We start from the raw sequence: 23,213 nt of genomic DNA on the forward strand, positions 1-23,213 counted from the left end.
GCGGATTTATGGCGGATTTACCGCGTTTTTTTCTGCGCATTTCACTGCAGTTTTACAACTGCGATTTTCTATTTGAGCAGTTGTAAAACCGCTGCGGAATCCGCACAAAGAAGTGACATGCTGCGGAATGTAAACCGCTGCGTTTTCGTGCAGTTTTTCCGCAGCATGTGTACAGCGATTTTTGTTTCCCATAGGTTTACATTGAACTGTAAACTCATGGGAAACTGCTGCGTTTTCCGCAGCGTGTGCACATACCTTTAGAATTAGGCTAGGTGCACACGATGCGGATTTGGCTGCGGATCCGCAGCAGATTGGCCGCTGCGGATTCGTAGCAGTGTTCCATCAGGTTTACAGTACCATGTAAACCTATGGAAAACCAAATCCGCTGTGCCCATGGTGCGGAAAATACAGCGCGAAAAACGCTGCGTTGTATTTTCCACAGCATGTCAATTCTTTGTGCCTTTTACCCGCGGATTTTTCAAAAATGATGCTGAGAAATCTCACACGAATCCGCAACGTGGGCACATAGCCTTAGGGTTAGGGTTGGAATTAGGGTTGTGGTTAGGGTTAGGGGTGTGTTGGGGTTAGGGTTGTGGTTAGGGGTGTGTTGCGGTTAGGGTTGTGATTAGGGTTATGGCTACAGTTGGGATTAGAGTTAGGGGTGTGTTGGGGTTAGTGTTGGAGGTAGAATTGAGGGGTTACCACTGTTTAGGCACATCAGGGGTCTCCAAACGCAACATGGCGCCACCATTGATTCCAGCCAATCTCGTATTCAAAAAGTCAAATGGTGCTCCCTCAATTCCGAGCCCCGACGTGTGCCCAAACAGTGGTTTACCCCCACATATGGGGTACCAGCATACTCAGGATAAACTGCGCAACAATTACTGGGGTCCAATTTCTCCTGTTACCCTTGTGAAAATAAGAAATGCTTGCTAAAACTTCATTTTTGAGGAAAGAAAAATGATTTTTTATTTTCACGGCTCTGCGTTGTAAACGTCTGTGAAGCACTTGGGGGTTCAAAGTGCTCACCACATATCTAGATAAGTTCCTTGGGGGTCTAGTTTCTAAAATGGGGTCACTTGTGGGGGGGGGTTCTACTGTTTAGGCACACCAGGGGCTCTGCAAACGCAACGTGACGCCCGCAGACCATTCCATCAAAGTCTGCATTTCAAAAGTCACTACTTCCCTTCTGAGCCCCGACGTGTGCCCAAACAGTGGTTTACCCCCACACATGGGGTATCAGCGTACTCAGGAGAAACTGGACAACAACTTTTGGGGTCCAATTTCTCCTGTAACCCTTGGGAAAATAAAAAATTCTGGGCTAAATAATTATTTTTGAGGAAAGAAAACGTATTTATTATTTTCACGGCTCTGCATTATAAACTTCTATGAAGCACTTGGGGGTTCAAAGTGCTCACCACACATCTAGATAAGTTCCTTTCGGGGTCTAGTTTCCAAAATGGGGTCACTTGTGGGGGGTTTCTACTGTTTAGCCACATCAGGGGCTCTGCAAACGCAACGTGACGCCCACAGAGCATTCCATCAAAGTCTGCATTTCAAAACGTCACTACTTCACTTCCGAGCCCCGGCATGTGCCCAAACAGTGGTTTACCCCCACATATGGGGTATCAGCGTACTCAGCAGAAACTGGACAACAACTTTTGGGGTCAAATTTCTCCTGTTACCCTTGGGAAAAAAAAAATTGCAGGCTAAAATATCATTTTTGAGAAAATAATTTTTTTATTTTATTTTCATGGCTCTGCGTTATAAACTTCTGTGAAGCACTTGGGGGTTCAAAGTCCTCACCCCACATCTAGATTAATTCCTTTGGGGGTCTAGTTTCCTAAATGGGGTCATTTATGGGGGATCTCCAATGTTTAGGCACACGGGGCTCTCCAAACGTGACATGGTGTCCGCTAATGATTGGAGCTAATTTTCCATTTAAAAAGCCAAATGGCGTGCCTTCCCTTCCGAGCCCTGCCGTGCGCCCAAACAGTGGTTTACCCCCACATATGGGGTATCAGCGTACTCATGACAAACTGGACAACAACATTTGGGGTCCAATTTCTCCTATTACCCTTGGCAAAATAGGAAATTCCAGGCTAAACAATCATTTTTGAGGAAAGAAAAATTATTTTTTATTTTCATGGCTCTGCGTTATAAACTTCTGTGAAGCACCTGGGGGTTTAAAGTGCTCAATACGCATCTAGATAAGTTCCATGGGGGGTCTAGTTTCCAAAATGGGGTCACTTGTGGGGGACCTCCAATGTTTAGGCACACAGGGGCTCTCCAAACGCGACATGGTGTCCGCTAACAATTGGAGCTAATTTTATATTCAAAAAGTCAAATGGCGCGCCTTCCCTTCCGAGCCCTGCCGTGTGCCCAAACAGTGGTTTACCCCCACATATGAGGTATCGGCGTACTCGGGAGAAATTGCCTAACAAATTTTATGATCCATTTTATCCTATTACCCATGTGAAAATGAAAAAATTGAGGCGAAAAGAATTTTTTTGTGAAAAAAAAGTACTTTTTCGTTTTTACAGATCAATTTGTGAAGCACCTGAGGGTTTAAAGTGCTCACTAGGCATCTAGATAAGATGCTTGGGGGGTCTAGTTTCCAAAATGGGGTCACTTGTGGGGGAGCGCCAATGTTTATGCACACAGGGGCTCTCCAAACGTGACATGGTGTCCGCTAAAGATTGGAGCCAATTATTCATTCAAAAAGTCAAATGGCGCTCCTTCCCTTCCAAGCCCTGCCGTGCGCCCAAACAGTGGTTTACCCCCACATATGAGGTATCAGCGTACTCAGGATAAATTGGACAACAACTTTCGTGGTTCAGTTTCTCCTTTTACCATTGGGAAAATAAAAAAATTGTTGCTAAAAGATAATTTTTGTGACTAAAAAGTTAAATGTTCATTTTTTCCTTCCATGTTGCTTCTGCTGCTGTGAAGCACCTAAAGGGTTAATAAACTTCTTGAATGTGGTTTTGAGTACCTTGAGGGGTTCAGTTTTTAGAATGGTGTCACTTTTGGGTATTTTCAGCCATATAGACCCCTCAAACTGACTTCAAATGTGAGGTGGTCCCTAAAAAAAATGGTTTTGTAAATTTCATTGTAAAAATGAGAAATCGCTGGTCAAATTTTAACCCTTATAACTTCCTAGCAAAAAAAAATTTTGTTTCCAAAATTGTGCTGATGTAAAGTATACATGTGGGAAATGTTATTTATTAACTATATTGTGTCACATAACTCTCTGGTTTAACAGAATAAAAATTCAAAATGTGAAAATTGCGAAATTTTCAAAATTTTCGCCAAATTTCCGTTTTTATCACAAATAAACGCAGAATTTATTGACCTAAATTTACCACTAACATGAAGCCCAATATGTCACGAAAAAACAGTCTCAGAACCGCTAGGATTCGTTGAAGCGTTCCTGAGTTACTACCTCATAAAGGGACACTGGTCAGAATTGCAAAAAACGGCAAGGTCTTTAAGGTCAAAATAGGCTGGGTCATGAAGGGGTTAAATATCCCCTATATAGATGCAAGATAGTAAACCCAGCACTCAACTTAAAGGGACACTGTCACCTGAATTTGGAGGGAACAATCTTCAGCCATGGAGGCGGGGTTTTTGGGTGTTTGATTCACCCTTTCCTTACCCGCTGGCTGCATGCTGGCTGCAATATTGGATTGAAGTTCATTCTCTGTCTTCCATAGTACACGCCTGCGCAAGGCAAGATTGCACTGTGCAGGCGTGTACTACGGAGGACAGAGAATGAACTTCAATCCAATATTGCAGCCAGCGGGTAAGGAAAGGGTGAATGAAACACCCAAAAACCCCGCCTCCATGGCTGAAGATTGTTCCCTCCAAATTCAGGTGACAGTGTCCCTTTAACTATCTATTGCAGCAAGGTTTATTGTAGTATGAACATTAAAATGTTTCGGTCCGTGGTAACCTTCATCAGTTACATAATGTTCAATAGCAGAAGTAGACCGTAGATAAGTAGTGCCGTTTGTATAAGGCAAGTATGGGGCTTCAAGCGCAATTCAGATCGCTATAGGAGAGAGTGAATGGTATTAGTACCTTGAGCAAACGTGCTCCCTGACGCGGAGTCCACGGCTCGTCCAAACTGCACTACTTTTCAACGTACTTACCTTTTAACTTAAGTTGAGTGCTGGGTTTACCATCTTGCATCTATATGGTTTGGGAACCTAACCCTAGGACCTACCTTTATTTCGTAGTTGTGCTCACGCTGTCTTTTCTATATTAAATATCCCCTATGATGCTGTAAGGCCAGCCAATCACAGTAATGCCACATCAAAGATTGTGCCGGCATTACTGCCATTGGCAAGCCAACCCAGCATGTTCAATTGCTGCAAACAAAGTACCAAACAAGATGGGTGGTCACTCAAATATACCGAGGCGAATAACAAATTGCTCGTTGAGTAACAAATAGCCCGAACAGCGAACTATTCGTGAGAGTAACAAATAGTGCCAAATGGATTTGCTGATCACTAATAGGTATCAAAAAATGGTGACCAAAATATATTTTTTTGTGTTTTTTTATTTTTTTTAGCAAAAGTAGTAAAGCAGAAAAAACTAACAAAATAAACTTGGTATTCTCATTACTCATTACAGTATCAACCTGCTTGAAAAAAGCATCTCTTAATTATACTGAATGTTAAGGGGTGCACTTAGTGCACATATATTCACACAAGATACATAAACAGCAATATAACCACAGGTGCTACATCCATGATACACACAGAACATGCACAATATGCTCCTGGACACATACATTTACAAACGCATAACTACTCCTTACAGTTTATGCAAAAAATGCACATGCATATCTACACATACAAACACTCACATCAACACATGGAAAAATGACCCTTTGTACTGCCAGCTGAAAGAACGACCAAAGTTATCTTATAGTTACCGTGTCTGTTCTTCCTAAGACTCTGCACAAATGGTCACGCTATCAGTATTTGGTCAGTATTTTAAATCAGTGTCTGTAAGGGTACCTTCACACTAAGCGACGCTGCAGCGATACCGACAACGATGTCGATCGCTGCAGCGTCGCTGTTTGGTCGCTGGAGAGCTGTCACACAGACAGCTCTCCAGCGACCAACGATGCCGAAGTCCCCGGTAACCAGGGTAAACATCGGGTTACTAAGCGCAGGGCCGCGCTTAGTAACCCGATGTTTACCCTGGTTACCATCGTAAAAGTAAAAAAAACAAACACTACATACTTACCTTCCGTGTCTGTCCCCGGCGCTCTGCTTCCCGCACTGACTGTGAGCACAGCAGCCGGAAAGCAGAGCGGTAACGTCACCGCTCTGCTTTCCGGCTGACTGGCGCTGACACAGGATGCAGGAGGAGTGCAGAGAAGCGGACGCCGGGGGACAGACAGCTGAAGGTAAGTATGTAGTGTTTGTTTTTTTTAAATTTTACGATGGTAACCAGGGTAAACATCGGGTTACTAAGCGCGGCCCTGCGCTTAGTAACCCAATGTTTACCCTGGTTACCAGTGAACACATCGCTGGATCGGCATCACACACGCTGATCCAGCGATGTCAGCGGGAGATCCAGCGACGAAATAAAGTTCTGGCCTTCTAGCTCCGACCAACGACATCACAGCAGGATCCTGATCACTGCTGCGTGTCAAACACAACGATATCGCTATCCAGGACGCTGCAACGTCACGGATCGCTATCGTTATCGTTGTGAAGTTGTTTATTGTGAAGGTACCTTTACTCAAAACCAGGAGGAACAATCAGAGGAAAAGTATAATAGAAAACATCACCGCTTCTGCATTTATCACCCTCTCCTGGTTTTGGCTTACAAGTACTGAGGTAAAATGCTGACCAAATGCTGCTAGTGTGACCGTAGCCAAAATTAGAAATACTGATCAGCAAAGCCAAATCCCAAAACCCTTCTGTGTATTTTCTCCTTATGTACAAGAGAATAAACTACCCTAGGAAAAATAATTACTCTTAGCATTTTGTTTCCTGTCTGATGTATATTTTCCATTTATACCCATTTTATTGTCATGTCCTGTCTGTTTGCCGGTGGGCAAGTGTCACTAAAGTAAAAATAAAATATTGGGAGATAATTTTAAATGTCTTTTTAGCCCCAAAATGTAAATATTGTAAAGTAATCTATTAAAGATTCAATATGATAAATATTGCAAAAGAATACTTATGTGATTTACCTTTCCCATCCTGAACCTCAGATCTTTAGGCATTAGATAATAAGGCAGGTGAGTCGAGAAGAGACGAGGAGATGGACGGCTGTTGTAGTCAACGTTGTTAAATTTAAACTCAAGCCATGGAACTCTATCCATGGTTTGAATCTCTTCTGTTCTGTTTCGATGGCCTTCATTAAATATTAGGCTTAGAATTTGCTGTGTCCAAATTGTGCCTGCAGAATAGCATGTATTAATTAACATTTTAATACGTGAAATATAGAAATTTCTACTTAGCTTTCAACTATGAATATACACTACAATAATGTACACTTGGGACGCACCTTCTGTGTCCCTTGGCCATCCTTGGCCTACGCTATAAGACAAGGTCGTGTGTTAGAAGTGCACTAGGATGTGTTATACAATGATGAGAGCTGTGATCAGCCATGCATAAGGTTACAGCATCTGAGACAATGTGGCGGATGAATTAATGCAGGCTGGAATGTGGCAAGACCGGCTGTGAAGGCATGCCACCAGTAGCTGAGTTAGGCCGGGGTCACACTTGCGTGTGCAATATGAGAAACTTGAGTCTCTCGCATCAATACCAGCCACTGTCGCCGGCACTCGGGACCGAAGTGTGCAGCTGCATGTATTTCTATACACCTGAATGCACAGGTCCCGAGTACTGGTGGCAGTGCCGGGTATTGATGCGCTTGTTTCTCACATTGCACACGCAAGTGTAACCCCGGCCTTACGCTAGTGGGTTATCCTGTTATATTATAGAATATCTATAAAGAAAACCCTGACACTTAGGCTATGTTCACACATTATATTTTGATGTGTTTTTTTTTCTGTAAGCAAAACCTGCTCTTTTGGCAGTAAGAATCTAGCTTCAAAATAGCAGGTTTTGCTGAGTTTTTGTTGTGTTTTTTGCTGCATTTTTGGTGCTTTTTTTCAATGCGTTTTGGTCATGGTACATTTGTCTCTTGTGTATGCTGATAAAGTTTAGTGCATAAAAAAAATCTGATTCTACTTTATCAAGTTTTGACACCAAAACACTGATACCTGAATTTTTTCAGCATTTTTTTTGCACTACCCATTGCTTTCAAGGGTGAAAAACACTGAAACAAGTGACATGCTGCATTTTGTAAAAAAAAAAGGTATTGCAAAAATACTTAGGACAAAAAAATAAGCTGTGTGCATGAGATTTCTGAAATCTCATAGACTTTGCTGGTAGTGTAAAACGCAGCTGAAAATGTGCATAAAAGCATAAAAAAACTTTGGGAAAATAAACTGCAACATGTGAACATAGCCTTGCGGCCTGTGCATTAAATTAAATATAGAGAAGAATTGCACGGCACTCCAAAAACGTGGGGTGCACGAATAGAATACCACTCCAAATATTTAAAGAAATATTAGGCACTCCCAAATATCATGCAAAAATTAAAGATTAAGATCGGTGACGTTTCGGCCAATACCTAGGCCTTCATCAGAACTACTTGTCGCTACCTTCTCCTGCACGTTAGTGCCATTCTCCTAAGCGCACCAGTATGCGACACCACTTGTTCTAAAATTTGATCTTGCGGTCTGTTTACACTGAAGACAAATAGTCCTGATGAAGACCTAGGTATTGGCTGAAACGTCAATGATTTTTTGACTACAGTGAATCAATAATAAAACCTTAATCTTTAATTTTTGCTTGATATTTGGGAATGCCAATTTTTTCTTTAAATAATTAAGCTAAATATACTCCAGAGTTGCTATTTATGCTTTGATACCATTAGATTTGTGCAATAAATGAATTAATACACTATGAGCATGAATGAATGCAGGCTTTGTGATTTAAGGCTAGGGGGAGGAATATGAGATATGCCATATCTGGTGCTACTATTCAATTTACATTCAGTATGTATCTTAAAATATTTACTCTAAAGGATATGTGTAATAAATTAATAATGAAAGTTATGTGGGATATTTAAAATAAGTAACACCTTTGATATGCACAATAGTAAGCCTTGTATTAATTTAAAGCAGCACTCCTCCCATCAAAGTTTTTATCCTCTTAATATATTGCAGCCATTTTATAAAGCACTGTGTACTTAAAATTGGTAATTTTGCCTTTCTACCCAGTAAATTCTTCTCTTTTCGCTGACCTATGTAGAAACAGGAAGCCTTGTGTCCCTACCTGACTCATTCCCCTCTTCAACTCCTGACCCAGTTGCTCCGCTCTTCCCCCGCCTTAGACCTTTGCAGTGACTAATTATTTGTACATAGAAAATTAACCTCCTGCTTCTACATAAAGCTTAAGGCCCCTGCAGCGATACCGACAACGATCCGGATCGCTGCAGCGTCGCTGTGTGGTCGCTGGAGAGCTGTCACACAGACAGCTCTCCAGCGACTAACGATCCCGAAGTCCCCGGGTAACCAGGGTAAACATCGGGTAACTAAGCGCAGGGCCGCGCTTAGTAACCCGATGTTTACCCTGGTTACCAGCGTAAAAGTAAAAAAAAACAAACACTACATACTTACCTACCGCTGTCTGTCCCCGGCGCTCTGCTTCTCTGCACTCCTCCTGTACTGGCTGTGAGCACAGCGGCCGGAAAGCAGAGCGGTGACGTCACCGCTCTGCTTTCCGGCTGACCGACGCTCACAGCCAGTGCAGGAGGAGTGCAGAGCACAGCGCCAGGGACAGACAGCGGTAGGTAAGTATGTAGTGTTTTTTTTTTTTACTTTTACGCTGGTAACCAGGGTAAACATCGGGTTACTAAGCGCGGCCCTGCGCTTAGTTACCCGATGTTTACCCTGGTTACCAGTGAAGACATCGCTGGATCGGTGTCACACACGCCGATCCAGCGATGTCCACGGGAGATCCAGCGACGAAATAAAGTTCTGGACTTTGTTCAGCGACCAAAGATCTCCCAGCAGGGGCCTGATCGTTGGTCGCTGTCACACATAACGATTTCCTTAACGATATCCTTGCTACGTCACAAAAAGCAACGATATCGTTAACAATATCGTTATGTGTGACGGTACCTTTAGAGAGATTCAGCTAGTCAGTTCTTAATCACGTGATGTCATTGACCTAATGGAAAGCAGAAGAATTATCTGGGTAGAAAGGCAAAATGAGCAATTGTAAGTACACAGTGCTGTATCATATGATGATTGTAGTATATTAAGAGGATAAAAGCTTTGATGGGAGGTTGGTAGGGGTGCAGTACAGTCCTAGGAGACCTCAGTAGTGTTATACATATTTTCTTAAGGGCCATTGAAGGCATTGAACTACTTGTGATTTGCTTCAAATCACTTCTCATTGTTAATATCTTTATAAATGCATTTTTTTTCTCTAAATGGGTCCCACGTGAAACTGAGAAGGGTCACTTATGAAAATGTAATATACAAAGACATGCTGGCCATGGTCTATATGGGATAAATCCACGAGCTGCTATATCTATTGCCATTATACTGAGGGCCCTTTTCCTTATAGGGGTAAACTGTCCTTTAGTTTTAATAAATTGCTGTGTCTAATCCAATTAATATTGGGTCTGTATATATGGGACTCCTGATTAGTCGCATAGAGTGGTGGTGATGAAATACGTAGAGACATGAGATAGATTGTTATAACTATGGTACTTCTTGTGGGCCACAGTACTTAGAGAATATTTATTGGTGGCTTTGTGTGTGTTGTGTGTAGTTCAGTGATTTCCTGGAGTTATATTCAGAATTTGAATTAATTTAGTGCACTTTAAGTAGTAGCATTGTTATGGTTTTTTACAGATTTATCCCTTTTTCAGTGAGTCCTTTCAATCTGATCTGTTCTGTTTGGATGGCCATCATTAAATATTGGGCTTAGAATTTGCTACCTTCAGAATAGCATTAACAAAAACAGGAGGAAAAAAAGGAGGAAAAAACTCCACAATTCTAGAAAAAAACACCACAGAAAAACAGGCAAATGTGATTACCCGTTTAGACCTTGAATCAAATGCACTGTCATGGTGCAGCAGGCCCAAGTAAAGATGGCAACTACACAGGTGTGGTAATGCCAATGAGACAGCCAGCCTACAATCAGGGATTGGCCGCTTGGCACACCAGTGCAAACAAATAATCTGCAGCAGTGTTCACACAGAGAATGCAAAGCATCTGGATCATAGCCTGTTAGTAACGCCATGTGGCGGGCTGACCAGCGCTAACTGTAATGCGCCCCGTGTGAACAGAGGCCATAATTTACAAAGCCTTCAGAGCCCAACTGCACCTCAAAAAGTAAAAGTAAAATAAGTGCACAAGAACATATCAAAATATGTAAGGAATTGTAGGCTGGATGTCTCATTTGGTATTACCGCACCTGTGTAGTCGCCATTTTTACTTGGGCCCGCTGCACCATGACAGTGCATTTGATTTAAAGCCTAGACTGGTAAGTACCTTTGCCTGTTTTTCTGTGGTGTTTCTGCAGAATAGCATGTATTCATAAATTAGTATAGTTTACATGTTAAAATATTAATCTTCAGCTTTATACTATGAATTTATATTTTGTAAAAGATTATCATTAACCCATTTACCCCCAAGGGTGGTTTGCACGTTATGGACTGGGCCAATTTTTACAATTCTGACCACTGTCCCTTTATGAGGTTATAACTCTGGAACGCTTCAACGGATCCCGGTGATTCTGACATTGTTTTCTCGAGACATATTGTACTTCATGATAGTGGTAAAATTTCTTTGATATTACCTGCGTTTATTTGTGAAAAAAACGGAAATATGGCGAAAATTTTGAGCCCTAACCATAACCCTAGCCCTAACCCTAGCCCTAGTCCTAGCCCTAACCCTAACCCTAACCCTAGCCCTAACCCTAGCCCTAGCCCTAACCCGAATGGGAAAATGGAAATAAATACATTTTTTTAATTTTTTTTACTTTTCCCTAACTAAGGGGGTAATGAAGGGGGGTTTGATTTACTTTTATAGCGGGTTTTTTAGCGGATTTTTATGATTGGCAGCCGTCACTCACTGAAAGACGCTTTTTATTGCAAAAAATATTTTTTGCGTTACCACATTTTGAGAGCTATAATTTTTCCATATTTGAGTCCACAGAGTCATGTGAGGTCTTGTTTTTTGCGGGACGAGTTGACGTTTTTATTGGTAACACTTTCGGGCACGTGACATTTTTTGATCGCTTTTTATTCCGATTTTTGTGAGGCAGAATTAGCAAAAACCAGCTATTCATGAATTTCTTTTGGGGGAGGCGTTTATACCGTTCCTCGTTTGGTAAAATGGATAAAGCAGTTTTATTCTTCGGGTCAGTATGATTACAGCGACACCTCATTTATATCATTTTTTTTATGTTTTGGCGCTTTTATATGATAAAAACTATTTTATAGAAAAAATAATTATTTTTGCATCGCTTTATTCTGAGGACTACAACTTTTTTATTTTTTTTCTGACGTTGCTGTATGGCAGCTCGTTTTTTGCGGGACAAGATGATGCTTTCAGCGGTACCATGGTTATTTAGATCTGTCTTTTTGATCGTGTGTTATTCCACTTTTTGTTCGGCGGTATGATAATAAAGCGTTGTTTTTTGCCTCGTTTTTTTTTTTTCTTACGGTGTTTACTGAAGGGGTTAACTAGTGGGCCAGTTTTATAGGTTAGGTCGTTACGGACGCGGCGATACTAAATATGTGTACTTTTATTGTTTTGTTTTTTTTATTTAGATAAAGAAATGTATTTATGGGAATAATATATATATATATTTTTCATTATTTAGGATTTTTTTTTTTTTACACACTTGTAAAAAAATTTTTTTACTTTTTTACTTTGTCCCAGGGGGGGACAATACAGATCGGTGATCTGCCAGTTTGCACAGCACTCTGACAGATCACCGATCTGTCAAACAGCGCTGCAGCGTTACCAAGTGCCTGCTCTGAGCAGGCACTTGGTAAGCCACCTCCCTCCCTGCAGGACCCGGATCCGCGGCCATCTTGGATCCGGGACTTGCTGCAGGGAGGAGGCAAGAGACCCCCGCAGCAACGCAATCACATTGCGTTGCTGCGGGGGTCTCAGGGAAGCCCGCAGGGAGCCCCCTCCCTGCGCGATGCTTCCCTGCACCGCCGGCACATCACGATCATGTTTGATCGCGGTGTGCCGGGGGTTAATGTGCCGGGGGCGGTCCGTGACCACTCCTGGCACATAGTGCCGGATGTCAGCTGCGATAAGCAGCTGACACCCGGCCCGATCGGCCGCGCTACCCCCGTGAGCGCGGCCGATCGCCTATGATGTACTATTCCGTCCTTGGGAAGTAAAGCCCACCGCACATGGACGGAATAGTACGTCTAATGGCAGAAAGGGGTTAAATTATTGCAATAAAATGAAAATTTTCTTACACCATCATTGGGAAAAAATATCAAACAATGTCCTACCTGATTTTGGGTAAGTGACTAGAAACACGTCACCATCTCTAATTTCCATATGCTCGACATTATCTATGACTTCAGGTGATGTCAAATTGGTTTCAAAGTATATGCCTTTATGTTTAAAGGATATAGCATTCAAGGCTTCACAAAGTTCATCTTGGTCCATTGTTGCCATCTACAACTAAAACATATAATATCTTTAATTGGTATTTGTCAGTAAAGGTAATAGTAATAAAAATAATAATAATAATAATAATAATGATCCAAATCATATTACCTATAGGCAAATGCCTTTCTCTGTTCAGATTGAAGCAATTAAATTCTTGAGCTCCGAAGGTTATGCTTATTTATAAATTACTGATTTAACCTTTAAACCTTTTGGAACAATTTGATAGTGTTCTGCCCCTAAATTCCCAGATTGCAGATTCATTGCGGGAAGATCTATTAATTATTAATCATCCAAAATTTAAAATGACATTTTAAAGTAAACATTTTTTTTTAGTCCTGGGTGACAGAAGTACACTTAAACATTTTGGATCAAATGTAAAATCTGTAGTAGGGACTTTTATGGTTATAAAAACAACTTTATGCATATACATTAGTTACAAACAGAGCTATAGGAATTAGAAATGAGTGAATCTAAACTTTAAAGTTCGAGGCTTGAATTGGACACCTAGTGTTCGGCACTGAAATCCGAGCACAGTCTTATCACAGAAGTCTGTTTTAGTTTTTGGAGTTCAGATCCTGAATAAAGTTTGTTGAAAGGCAGCAGTGCTGTGGGCACTTCCTCAGCCATCACAGCCATGCCTAGTATTGGCATGCCTGTGATTGGCAGGCATGATCCGGCCTGTATAATTGCCAGATCACAGATAGTGCTGCCATTATGCTCTGACTAGCATAGGGACAGGACGCAGCTTGAATGAGTGTTAGGTTCTGTGGGGATACTCTGAAAACAGTCTCTGTGGTGCTTCTCTGCAAAACAGTCTCTTAGTGGGTGCTCTGAAAAACAACCTCTGTGGAGGGAATCAGCAAATCCTCCTCTGAGGGGGTACTCAATAAAAAAGCCTCCTGTGGGGGTAGTCTGCAGAACAGCCTCTGTGGGGGTGCTCTGCAAAAGGGTCTCCGTGGGGGTACTCTGCAAAACAGCCTCTGTGAGGGTGCTCAACAAAACAGTCTCTGAGAGTTTACTCTGCAAAACAGCTTTTTTGGGGGTACTCTGCAGACAGACAGTGTGATTACCTGCAGGGTAATCTCTCTATATATAGACGGTGCCATACTCTACACTTTTTTGGGGTGCAAAGAATGAGGAGAACATCAAATAGGGGAAATGGCCATGTTGCTGCTGGTGGTGGTGGTGTAGTTGCTGCAGGGAGAGGACGTGGTCGATCTGTGCCTGCTGCACACAAAAATGAAACACATTCCTCTGATGCATGTAGACGACAGGAGTTTATGCATAATTTTGTCGGCCTGAATACCCCAGGATGAATGGTGAGGCCAGAACAAGTGGAGGTGGTTTTAGATTGGATGGCTGAGAGTGCTCCCCATTTCTTCACTTTGTCTTCCACCTTGCCCCCTGCTGAAACAGCAGAGTTTGCACCTGAGGCATTTGTCTTCCTTCTCACAGCGTTGCAAATCAGTCAAGCAGCTGTCACTTCTGATTTTGATGACTCCGCCGGCTGTGCTTCTGTGGGCCATCCACTTGGCCCTGCCCCACAAAAGGAAGAGATTTAGTGCACGCTTAATCACTTGTTCAGTTAGAGGATGAGTACGTTGGAGTCCTAGTGCACATGGTCAGCAGACTATTAGGCTATGTGCACACATTGCGGAATCAAGTGCGGATTTTTCCACACTGGTTTTGCAAAATCCCCAGGTAAAACGCACTGCATTTTACCTGTGGATTTACCGCAGATTTACTGCGGAATTCTTGTGGGTTTTGTTTGGATTCCACCTGCGGTTTGACACCAGCGGATTCCTATTGTGAAGCAGGTGTAAACCGCTGCAGAATCGGCACAAAGAATTGAAATGATGCAGAAAATACAACGCAGCGTTTCTGCGCAGTACTTTCTGCAGCATGGGCACAACGGATTTGGTTTTCCATAGGTTTACATGGTACTGTAAACTACATTGAAAACAGCTGTGAAACTGCAGCAGCCAGTCTGCTGTGGATCCGCAGCATAATCCGCAACGTGTGTACATAGCCTAACAGCACATCTCTGATGATGACAAAACTCAGGCGACAACTGCTGTGGGAAGGGGTGAGTAATGATTGGAAAATGATTAGGGGGATGAGATACTACACCCCACAGGGAGTCAATGCCATCTGAGTAAAATGTTGTACTCTTTTGGGTTTAGATGATGCACAAATTTATTGGAATCAAGTCCATGTTAGAAGGGAGGAAAAACTATAATGCAAAGCAATTATGTTCCGTAATATTAGTAGACGTTTCAACCCATCCTGGATATTAACCCCTTCATGACCCAGCCTATTTTGACCTTAAAGACCTTGCCGTTTTTTGCAATTCTGACCAGTGTCCCTTTATGAGGTAATAACTCAGGAACGCTTCAACGGATCCTAGCGGTTCTGAGATTATTTTTTCATGACATATTGGGCTTCATGTTACTGGTAAATTTAGGTCAATAAATTCTGCGTTTATTTGTGATAAAAACGGAAATTTGGCGAAAATTTTGAAAATTTCGCAATTTTCACATTTTGAATTTTTATTCTGTTAAACGTAAAAGATATGTGACACAAAATAGTTAATAAATAACATTTCCCACATGTATACTTTACATCAGCACAATTTTGGAAACAAAATTTTTTTTTGCTAGGAAGTTATAAGGGTTAAAATTTGACCAGCGATTTCTCATTTTTACAACGAAATTTACAAAACCATTTTTTTAGGGACCACCTCACATTTGAAGTCAGTTTGAGGGGTCTATATGGCTGAAAATACCCAAAAGTGACACCATCCTAAAAACTGAACCCCTCAAGGTACTCAAAACCACATTCAAGAAGTTTATTAACCCTTCAGGTGCTTCACAGCAGCAGAAGCAACATGGAAGGAAAAAATGAACATTTAACTTTTTAGTCACAAAAATTATCTTTTAGCAACAATTTTTTTATTTTCCCAATGGTAAAAGGAGAAACTGAACCACGAACGTTGTTGTCCAATTTGACCTGAGTACGCTGATACCTCATATGTGGGAGTAAACCACTGTTTGGGTGCACGGCAGGGCTTGGAAGGGAAGGAGCGCCATTTGACTTTTTGAATGAAAAATTGGCTCCACTCTTTAGCGGACACCATGTCACGTTTGGAGAGCCCCCGTGTGCCTAAAAATTGGAGCTCCCCCACAAGTGACCCCATTTTGGAAACTAGACGCCCCAAGGAACTTATCTAGATGCATAGTGAGCCCTTTGAACCCCCAGGTGCTTCACAAATTGATCCGTAAAAATGAAAAAGTACTTTTTTTCCACAAAAAAAATTTTTTAGCCTCAATTTTTTCATTTTCACATGGGCAACAGGATAAAATGGATCCTAAAATTTGTTGGGCAATTTCTCCTGAGTACACCAATACCTCACATGTGGGGGTAAACCACTGTTTGGGCACATGGTAAGGCTCGGAAGGGAAGGAGCGCCATTTGACTTTTTGAATGAAAAATTATCTCCACCGTTAGCGGACACCATGTCGTGTTTGGAGAGCCCCTGTGTTAGGAGTCGAGTTTCCTCTGCTGCACAGGGGGAATCTCAATCCGTGTCTGCTGCGGTCTCCCATTCTGCTTCGGCCGCAGTGGGCTCTGCTCAGCGGAGGCGTCACTCCCAGCGTCTTGCTGGGACTGATTCTGTGCAGGGGGTAACTGCTGCCTTTTCTGGCTCTCCTGTTGTACCCTGCATTGATCTGCAGCGAGCGGGCTTCTCTAGGACTAAGTCCTTATTTGCACACACTGAGCATGCCCAGGGCAAGATCTCCCGTTGGAGATCGAGGGTCACATGCTCAGGCACTGCAGCACATCCCATTGGTCCTCTTGGCAGGTCCTGAAAGGGCAAAACTTCTGTAGCTGCTTCCTGTGCTGCAACTATATAAACTGCGCATGACCGCACGGCCATGCGCTAGTATTGTCTTGTTATAATGTGTGTGTGTAGATGGATGTATGTCGATGGATGAAAGCTCCTAAGTATCCCTCCATAGTGTTGTTGACTGCTCGCGGATGATGGTAGCTATCTAGCGCCCGACTAGCCATCTGCACGTAACACACATCACAGCGTCCAGTTGCTGTGTCTGCCAGTACGGCGCCGTGCGCTTCCTCTGCGCTTTCCTTACCCAAGCCTGGGTGGTTAGTGGCGTCCGTCAGTGCGGCATCGCATGCACTCTCTAGCACCAAGGTCTGGCTAGTAAATGGCGGACATTCAGCAATCTTTGCGGTATATCCAGCAGCTGGAGGGTAGGTTGACAGCTCTCGAGAGCTCAACCTCAGCTGTGGATGTTACCGCAGTTGCTGTACAGGCTGCTAGCGTGGCTGCAGCAACCTTGTCCACTGCCACCCCTGTTCCGACATCTCGCCTCCCGTTGCCAGAAAAATTTTCTGGAGATTGCAAAACTTGTAGGGGATTCGTGAGTCAGTGCTCTATCCACCTCGAGCTCCTGGCTGCACGTTTTCCTACAGAGCGGGCTAAGGTGGGATTTATTGTCTCTCTCTTGTCGGACAGGGCGTTGGAGTGGGCTACGCCGCTGTGGGAGCGTGGTGATCATGTGGTGCAGAGTGCTCCGTTGTTTCTGAGCACTCTGAAAAAGGTCTTTTTAGGACCTCAAGTCACCCATGACACAGCGCTCCAACTACTGGCATTAACTCAGGGTGAGTCCTTGGTCAGCCATTTTTCCGTCCGCTTCCGTACTTTAGCTTCTGAGCTGGAGTGGTCGGATAAAGCCCTTATCCCCATATTTTGGAGGGGCCTGGCTGATCACGTTAAGGACGCTCTGGCCACTAGGGAGATTCCTGCCACACTGGAGGAGTTAATAACTGTCTCTACTCGTATTGACCTCCGTTTTAACGAGCAGAGGTTAGAGCGAGCCTAGTGTAGGCAGAGGTTTCGGCTGGCTCCCACCTTCGCCAAACCTTTGGAATCTCCAATCCAGGCATCTGAGTCACATGAGGCCTTAGAGGTGACACGAGCTGGATCCAAATCTCAGTCCGCCCGTGCACATAGGGTCCGTCATGTTTGCCAGCAGTCAGGACATCTTGCCTCCAAGGGTCCAAAGCGGTCGGGGGAACGGCAGTTGGAGGAGGTACACTAGACACGGCGACGTTTGCCTCAAAGTTGGACAATTACCATAGGCCCATTCACTCTTATGGTCGAGCTATGCGTGGATTCTGGGGCAGAGGGTAATTTTATGTCTTCCTCTTTTGCCCAGCGTCACGCAATACCCTTGGTGATGCTCGCCAAGCCTGTAACCGTTCGAGTGGTAAATGGGTCAACACTACCCTCACAGATTACCCACCAAACCATTCCTTTCACGCTTTCTGTGTCTCCATCACATCAGGAGATAATCTCCCTATTAGTCATTCCTGAGGGAATTGATGGGGTCCTGTTGGGGATACCATGGCTTCGCTACCATTCTCCTCATATTGAGTGGTCCTCTGGGAGAATTTTGGGATGGAGTAAATCCTGCGAGGGTAGATGTCAGAGGGAGTGCGTTCAGGTTGCTACTACACAGGTACCCGCAGATCTTTCCTCTCTTCCCAAGCACTATTGGCCCTATGCAGACGTGTTCTCCAAAAGAGCTGCGGAGACCCTTCCGCCTCACCGCCCCTATGACTGTCCTATTGACCTCTTGCCTGGTGCTGAGCCTCCCCTGGGTCGAGTCTATCCGTTATCTCTCCCGGAGACGGAGGCAATGTCTCAGTACATCCAAGAGAATCTGGCAAGAGGATTCATTAGGAAGTCAGTGTCACCGGCAGGGGCTGGGTTCTTCTTCGTGCAGAAGAAGACTGGAGACTTACGTCCATGTATAGACTACAGGGGTCTTAACGCCATCACCGTTAAGAACAAGTACCCATTACCCTTGATATCTGAGCTGTTTGATAGGCTACGGGGAGCGAGGATATTTACTAAGTTAGATCTGCGGGGTGCTTACAACCTGATTCGCATCCGTGAGGGGGATGAATGGAAGACGGCTTTTAACACCAGGGATGGGCACTATGAATATCTGGTGATGCCCTCCGGGCTCTGTAATGCCCCAGCCGTTTTCCAAGACTTTGTGAACGACATCTTCCGGGATATGCTCACCACCTCGGTCGTAGTCTATCTGGATGATATTCTCATCTTCTCTCCAGATATTGACTCCCATCGGAGAGATGTTCGCAAAGCCTTCGACCTCTTACGGGCAAACTCCCTCTACGCCAAGTTGGAGAAGTGTGTGTTTGAGCAGGAGTCCTTGCCTTTCCTTGGTTATATCATCTCTGCCCAGGGTTTGGCTATGGATCCTGCCAAGCTACAGGCTGTAATGGACTGGCAGGAACCCCATTCTCTTAAAGCGGTGCAGCGCTTTATGGGGTTCATTAATTACTATCGCCAGTTCATCCAACACTTCTCAACTTTGGTAGCTCCCTTGGTTGCCCTCACCAAGAAGGGAGCAAATCCCAAGTTGTGGTCAGAGGAGGTCTCCAAAGCCTTTCTCTCGATCAAGTCACACTTCGCTAGTGCTCCCATCCTACATCACCCCGATGTTGATAAACCATTTATCTTGGAGGTGGATGCCTCATCCGTTGGTGCTGGAGCAGTCCTTTTCCAAAAGGATGCTCATGGTCGGAAGCATCCTTGCTTCTTCTTCTCCAAGACCTTCACACCAGCGGAGAGGAATTATTCCATCGGGGACAGGGAGTTGCTAGCCATGAAGTTGGCTTTTTCAGAGTGGAGACATCTCTTGGAGGGAGATCGCATTCCCTTCCAAGTCTTCACTGACCACAAGAACTTGGTATATCTACAAACGGCCCAGCGGCTGAATTCTCGCCAGGCTAGATGGTCCCTGTTCTTCTCCCGGTTCCATTTTACTCTCCATTTCCTCTCCGGGGAGAAGAACGTTCGTGCTGACGCTCTCTCCCGCTCCGTAGTGTCATCGGAGGAGGAGGAGGAGCCTCGGCTTATTGTCCCTTCTGAGAGCCTGAGAACTGTAGCTCTGGTTTCGCTAGAGTCTGTGCCCCCAGGCAAGACTTTCGTACCAGCTAACTTGCGACCGGAGGTTCTCTCTTGGGCTCACTCCTCCAGAGTGGGTGGGCATTTTGGGACCAAGAGGACATCTGAGCTTTTGGCGAGAACATACTGGTGGCCGCATATGGCCCGAGATGTCAGGGACTATATTCAGGCGTGCGTTTCTTGCGCCCAGAATCGGTCTCCTCGGCAACGGCCTGCTGGGTTGCTTTACCCTCTACCGGTGGCAGACAGGCCCTGGGAGATGGTCGGGATGGACTTTGTGGTGGGCTTACCCAAGTCGCGTGGCTGCTCCATTATTTGGGTTGTCACCGACCATTTCTCTAAGATGGTGCATTTGGTGCCGCTTCCTCGGTTACCCTCAGCACGGGCCTTGGCGGTGTTGTTCATTAAGCACGTTTTCCGATTGCATGGTATGCCTGATAAGATTGCCAGCGATCGGGGTCCCCAGTTCGCGTCTCGGTTTTGGAGAGAGCTCTGCCGTTTACTCAGCATAGAGTTAAACCTCTCCTCTGCATACCATCCCGAGACGAATGGGTTGGTGGAGAGAACCAACCAGACTCTGGTGACATATTTGCGACATTTCGTCTCTGCTAGGCAGGATGACTGGGCATCTTTGCTACCTTGGGCGGAATTTGCTTTGAACAACGCCGTAGCAGATTCCACTGGTCAAACTCCCTTTCTCCTTAATTACGGCCAGCATCCGCGTGTCCCTGTGCCCATGCCATCCACCGATTCTAGGGTGGCAGACTGGGCGGTGGAGGCACGTGACATATGGGACCGCACACAGGATGCCATCCGAGCCTCCAAGGAGAGAATGAGGGTTTCGGCTGATACACACCGGCGCCCCGCTCCGGTCTTTGCTCCTGGCGACTTAGTGTGGTTCTCCGCCCGTAACATCAGGCTGCGAGTTGAGTCCACTAAGTTTGCTCCTCGCTACATTGGCCCGTTTAAGGTTCTGGAACAGGTTAACCCTGTGGTCTACCGTTTGGCTATTCCTCCACGCCTTGGTATCACCGATACTTTTCACGTTTCCCTCTTAAAGCCCGTTCATTTGTCCCGGTTTTCTGAGTCATCTGCTGGGACATCGGGTTCATCCACGGATGAGTTTGAGGTGAATGCTATTGTGGGGTGCAAGGTGGTACGTGGCAAGAAATTTTATCTGGTGGACTGGAAGGGTCACGGCCCAGAGGATAGAACCTGGGAGCCTGTGGAGCACATTCGGGCTCCGCTGCTTATTGCAGCTTTTGAGCGTAGTGAGGCTCAAGGAGGGGGGGGCCATGTTAGGAGTCGAGTTTCCTCTGCTGCACAGGGGGAATCTCGATCCGTGTCTGCTGCGGTCTCCCATTCTGCTTCGGCCGCAGTGGGCTCTGCTCAGCGGAGGCGTCGCTCCCAGCGTCTTGCTGGGACTGATTCTATGCAGGGGGTTACTGCTGCCTTTTCTGGCTCTCCTGTTGTACCCTGCACTGATCTGCGGCGAGCGGGCTTCTCTGGGACTAAGTCCTTATTTGCACACACTGAGCATACCCAGGGCAAGATCTCCCGTTGGAGATCGAGGGTCACATGCTCAGGCACTGCAGCACATCCCATTGGTCCTCTTGGCAGGTCCTGAAAGGGCAAAACTTCTGTAGCTGCTTCCTGTGCTGCAACTATATAAACTGCGCATGACCGCACGGCCATGCGCTAGTATTGTTTTGTTATAATGTGTGTGTGTAGATGGATGTATGTCGATGGATGAAAGCTCCTAAGTATCCCTCCCTAGTGTTGTTGACTGCTCGCGGATGATGGTAGCTATCTAGCGCCCGACTAGCCATCTGCACGCAACACACATCACAGCGTCCAGTTGCTGTGTCTGCCAGTACGGCGCCGTGCGCTTCCTCTGCGCTTTCCTTACCCAAGCCTGGGTGGTTAGTGGCATCCGTCAGTGCGGCACCGCATGCACTCTCGTGCCTCTATACACTATTTAATAGTTTCCTTACACACCCAGTTGCGGTGTTGTGCCAGCAAGTGGTCTAATCAGACTTCAATCCTGAGTTGGGGTTGTGTTCGCTGACTTCTTGCGCTCTATGTGCGGTACCGCGGTCCTGTGATGCAACAGGATCGCTTCCTTCACGCAGGGTGAAGTTAACCCGTGCGTGTATACTTATAGTACCGCCATATAGTCCGTCTTACTAGCAGCAGAGTTTATACCTGCACGGTGGACCTCGGACTGCGAATGCACCTAGTTTCATATCATCTATACTTGGTGTGTTCCGCCAGTCCCTAACACCCTGTGTGCCTAAACATTGGCGCTCCCCCACAAGTGACCCCATTTTGGAAACTAGACCCCCCAAGGAACTTATCTAGATGCCTAGTGAGCACTTTAAACCCGCAGGTGCTTCACAAATTGATCTGTAAAAATAAAAAAGTACTTTTTTTTTCACAAAAAAAATTTTTCGCCTCAATTTTTTCATTTTCACATGGGCAATAAGATAAAATGGATCATAAAATTTGTTGGGCAATTTCTCCTGAGTACGCCGATACCTCATATGTGGGGGTAAACCACTGTTTGGGCACATGGCAGGGCTCAGAAGGGAAGGCGTGCCATTTGAATTTTTGAATGGAAAATTAGCTCCAATTGTTAGCGGACACCATGTCGCATTTGGAGAGCCCCGTGTGCCTAAACATTGGAGCTCCCACACAAGTGACCCCATTTTGGAAACTAGACCCCCCAAGGAACTGATCTAGATGCATATTGAGCACTTTAAACCCCCAGGTGCTTCACAGAAGTTTATAACGCAGAGCCATGAAAATAAAAAATAATTTTTCTTTCCTCAAAAATGATTTTTTAGCCTGGAATTTCCTATTTTGCCAAGGGTAATAGGAGAAATTGGACCCCAAATGTTGTTGTCCAGTTTGTCCTGAGTACGCTAATACCCCATATGTGGGGGTAAACCACTGTTTGGGCGCACGGCAGGGCTCGGAAGGGAAGGCACGCCATTTGGCTTTTTAAATGGAAAATTAGCTCCAATCATTAGCGGACACCATGTCACGTTTGCAGAGCCCCTGTGTGCCTAAACATTGGAGATCCCCCAGAAATGACCCCATTTTGGAAACTAGACCCCGAAAGGAACTTATCTACATGTGTGGTGAGCACTTTGAACCCCCAAGTGCTTCACAGAAGTTTATAATGCAGAGCCGTGAAAATAATAAATACGTTTTCTTTCCTCAAAAATAATTATTTAGCCCAGAATTTTTTAATTTTCCCAAGGGTAACAGGAGAAATTTGACCCCAATATTTGTTGTCCAGTTTCTCCTGAGTACACTGATACCCCATGTGTGGAGGTAAACCACTGTTTGGGCACACGTCGGGGCTCAGAAAGGAAGTAGTGACTTTTGAAATGCAGACTTTGATGGAATGGTCTGCGGGCGTCACGTTGC

At 44.8% G+C, this 23,213-nt stretch overlaps 1 protein-coding gene across 2 annotated transcripts in view; it reads right to left on the reverse strand.

Annotated features, from left to right (window-relative positions):
- Nucleotides 1-23,213, reverse strand: part of LOC138637470 (amine sulfotransferase-like) — a 132,560-nt gene that overhangs the window by 104,984 nt on the left and 4,363 nt on the right. For both annotated transcript variants that reach the window (XM_069726184.1, XM_069726185.1), the window contains exons 2-3: nt 12,595-12,769; nt 6,218-6,426 (exon numbers count right to left, since the gene is read on the reverse strand). In XM_069726184.1, coding sequence (XP_069582285.1) covers nt 6,218-6,426; nt 12,595-12,763 — 378 coding nt within the window. In that variant the 5' untranslated portion in view covers nt 12,764-12,769. The remainder of the gene's footprint in view (nt 1-6,217; nt 6,427-12,594; nt 12,770-23,213) is intronic.

Source organism: Ranitomeya imitator, chromosome 5 (genome assembly GCF_032444005.1).
Source record: "Ranitomeya imitator isolate aRanImi1 chromosome 5, aRanImi1.pri, whole genome shotgun sequence".
Taxonomy (NCBI): domain Eukaryota; kingdom Metazoa; phylum Chordata; class Amphibia; order Anura; family Dendrobatidae; genus Ranitomeya; species Ranitomeya imitator.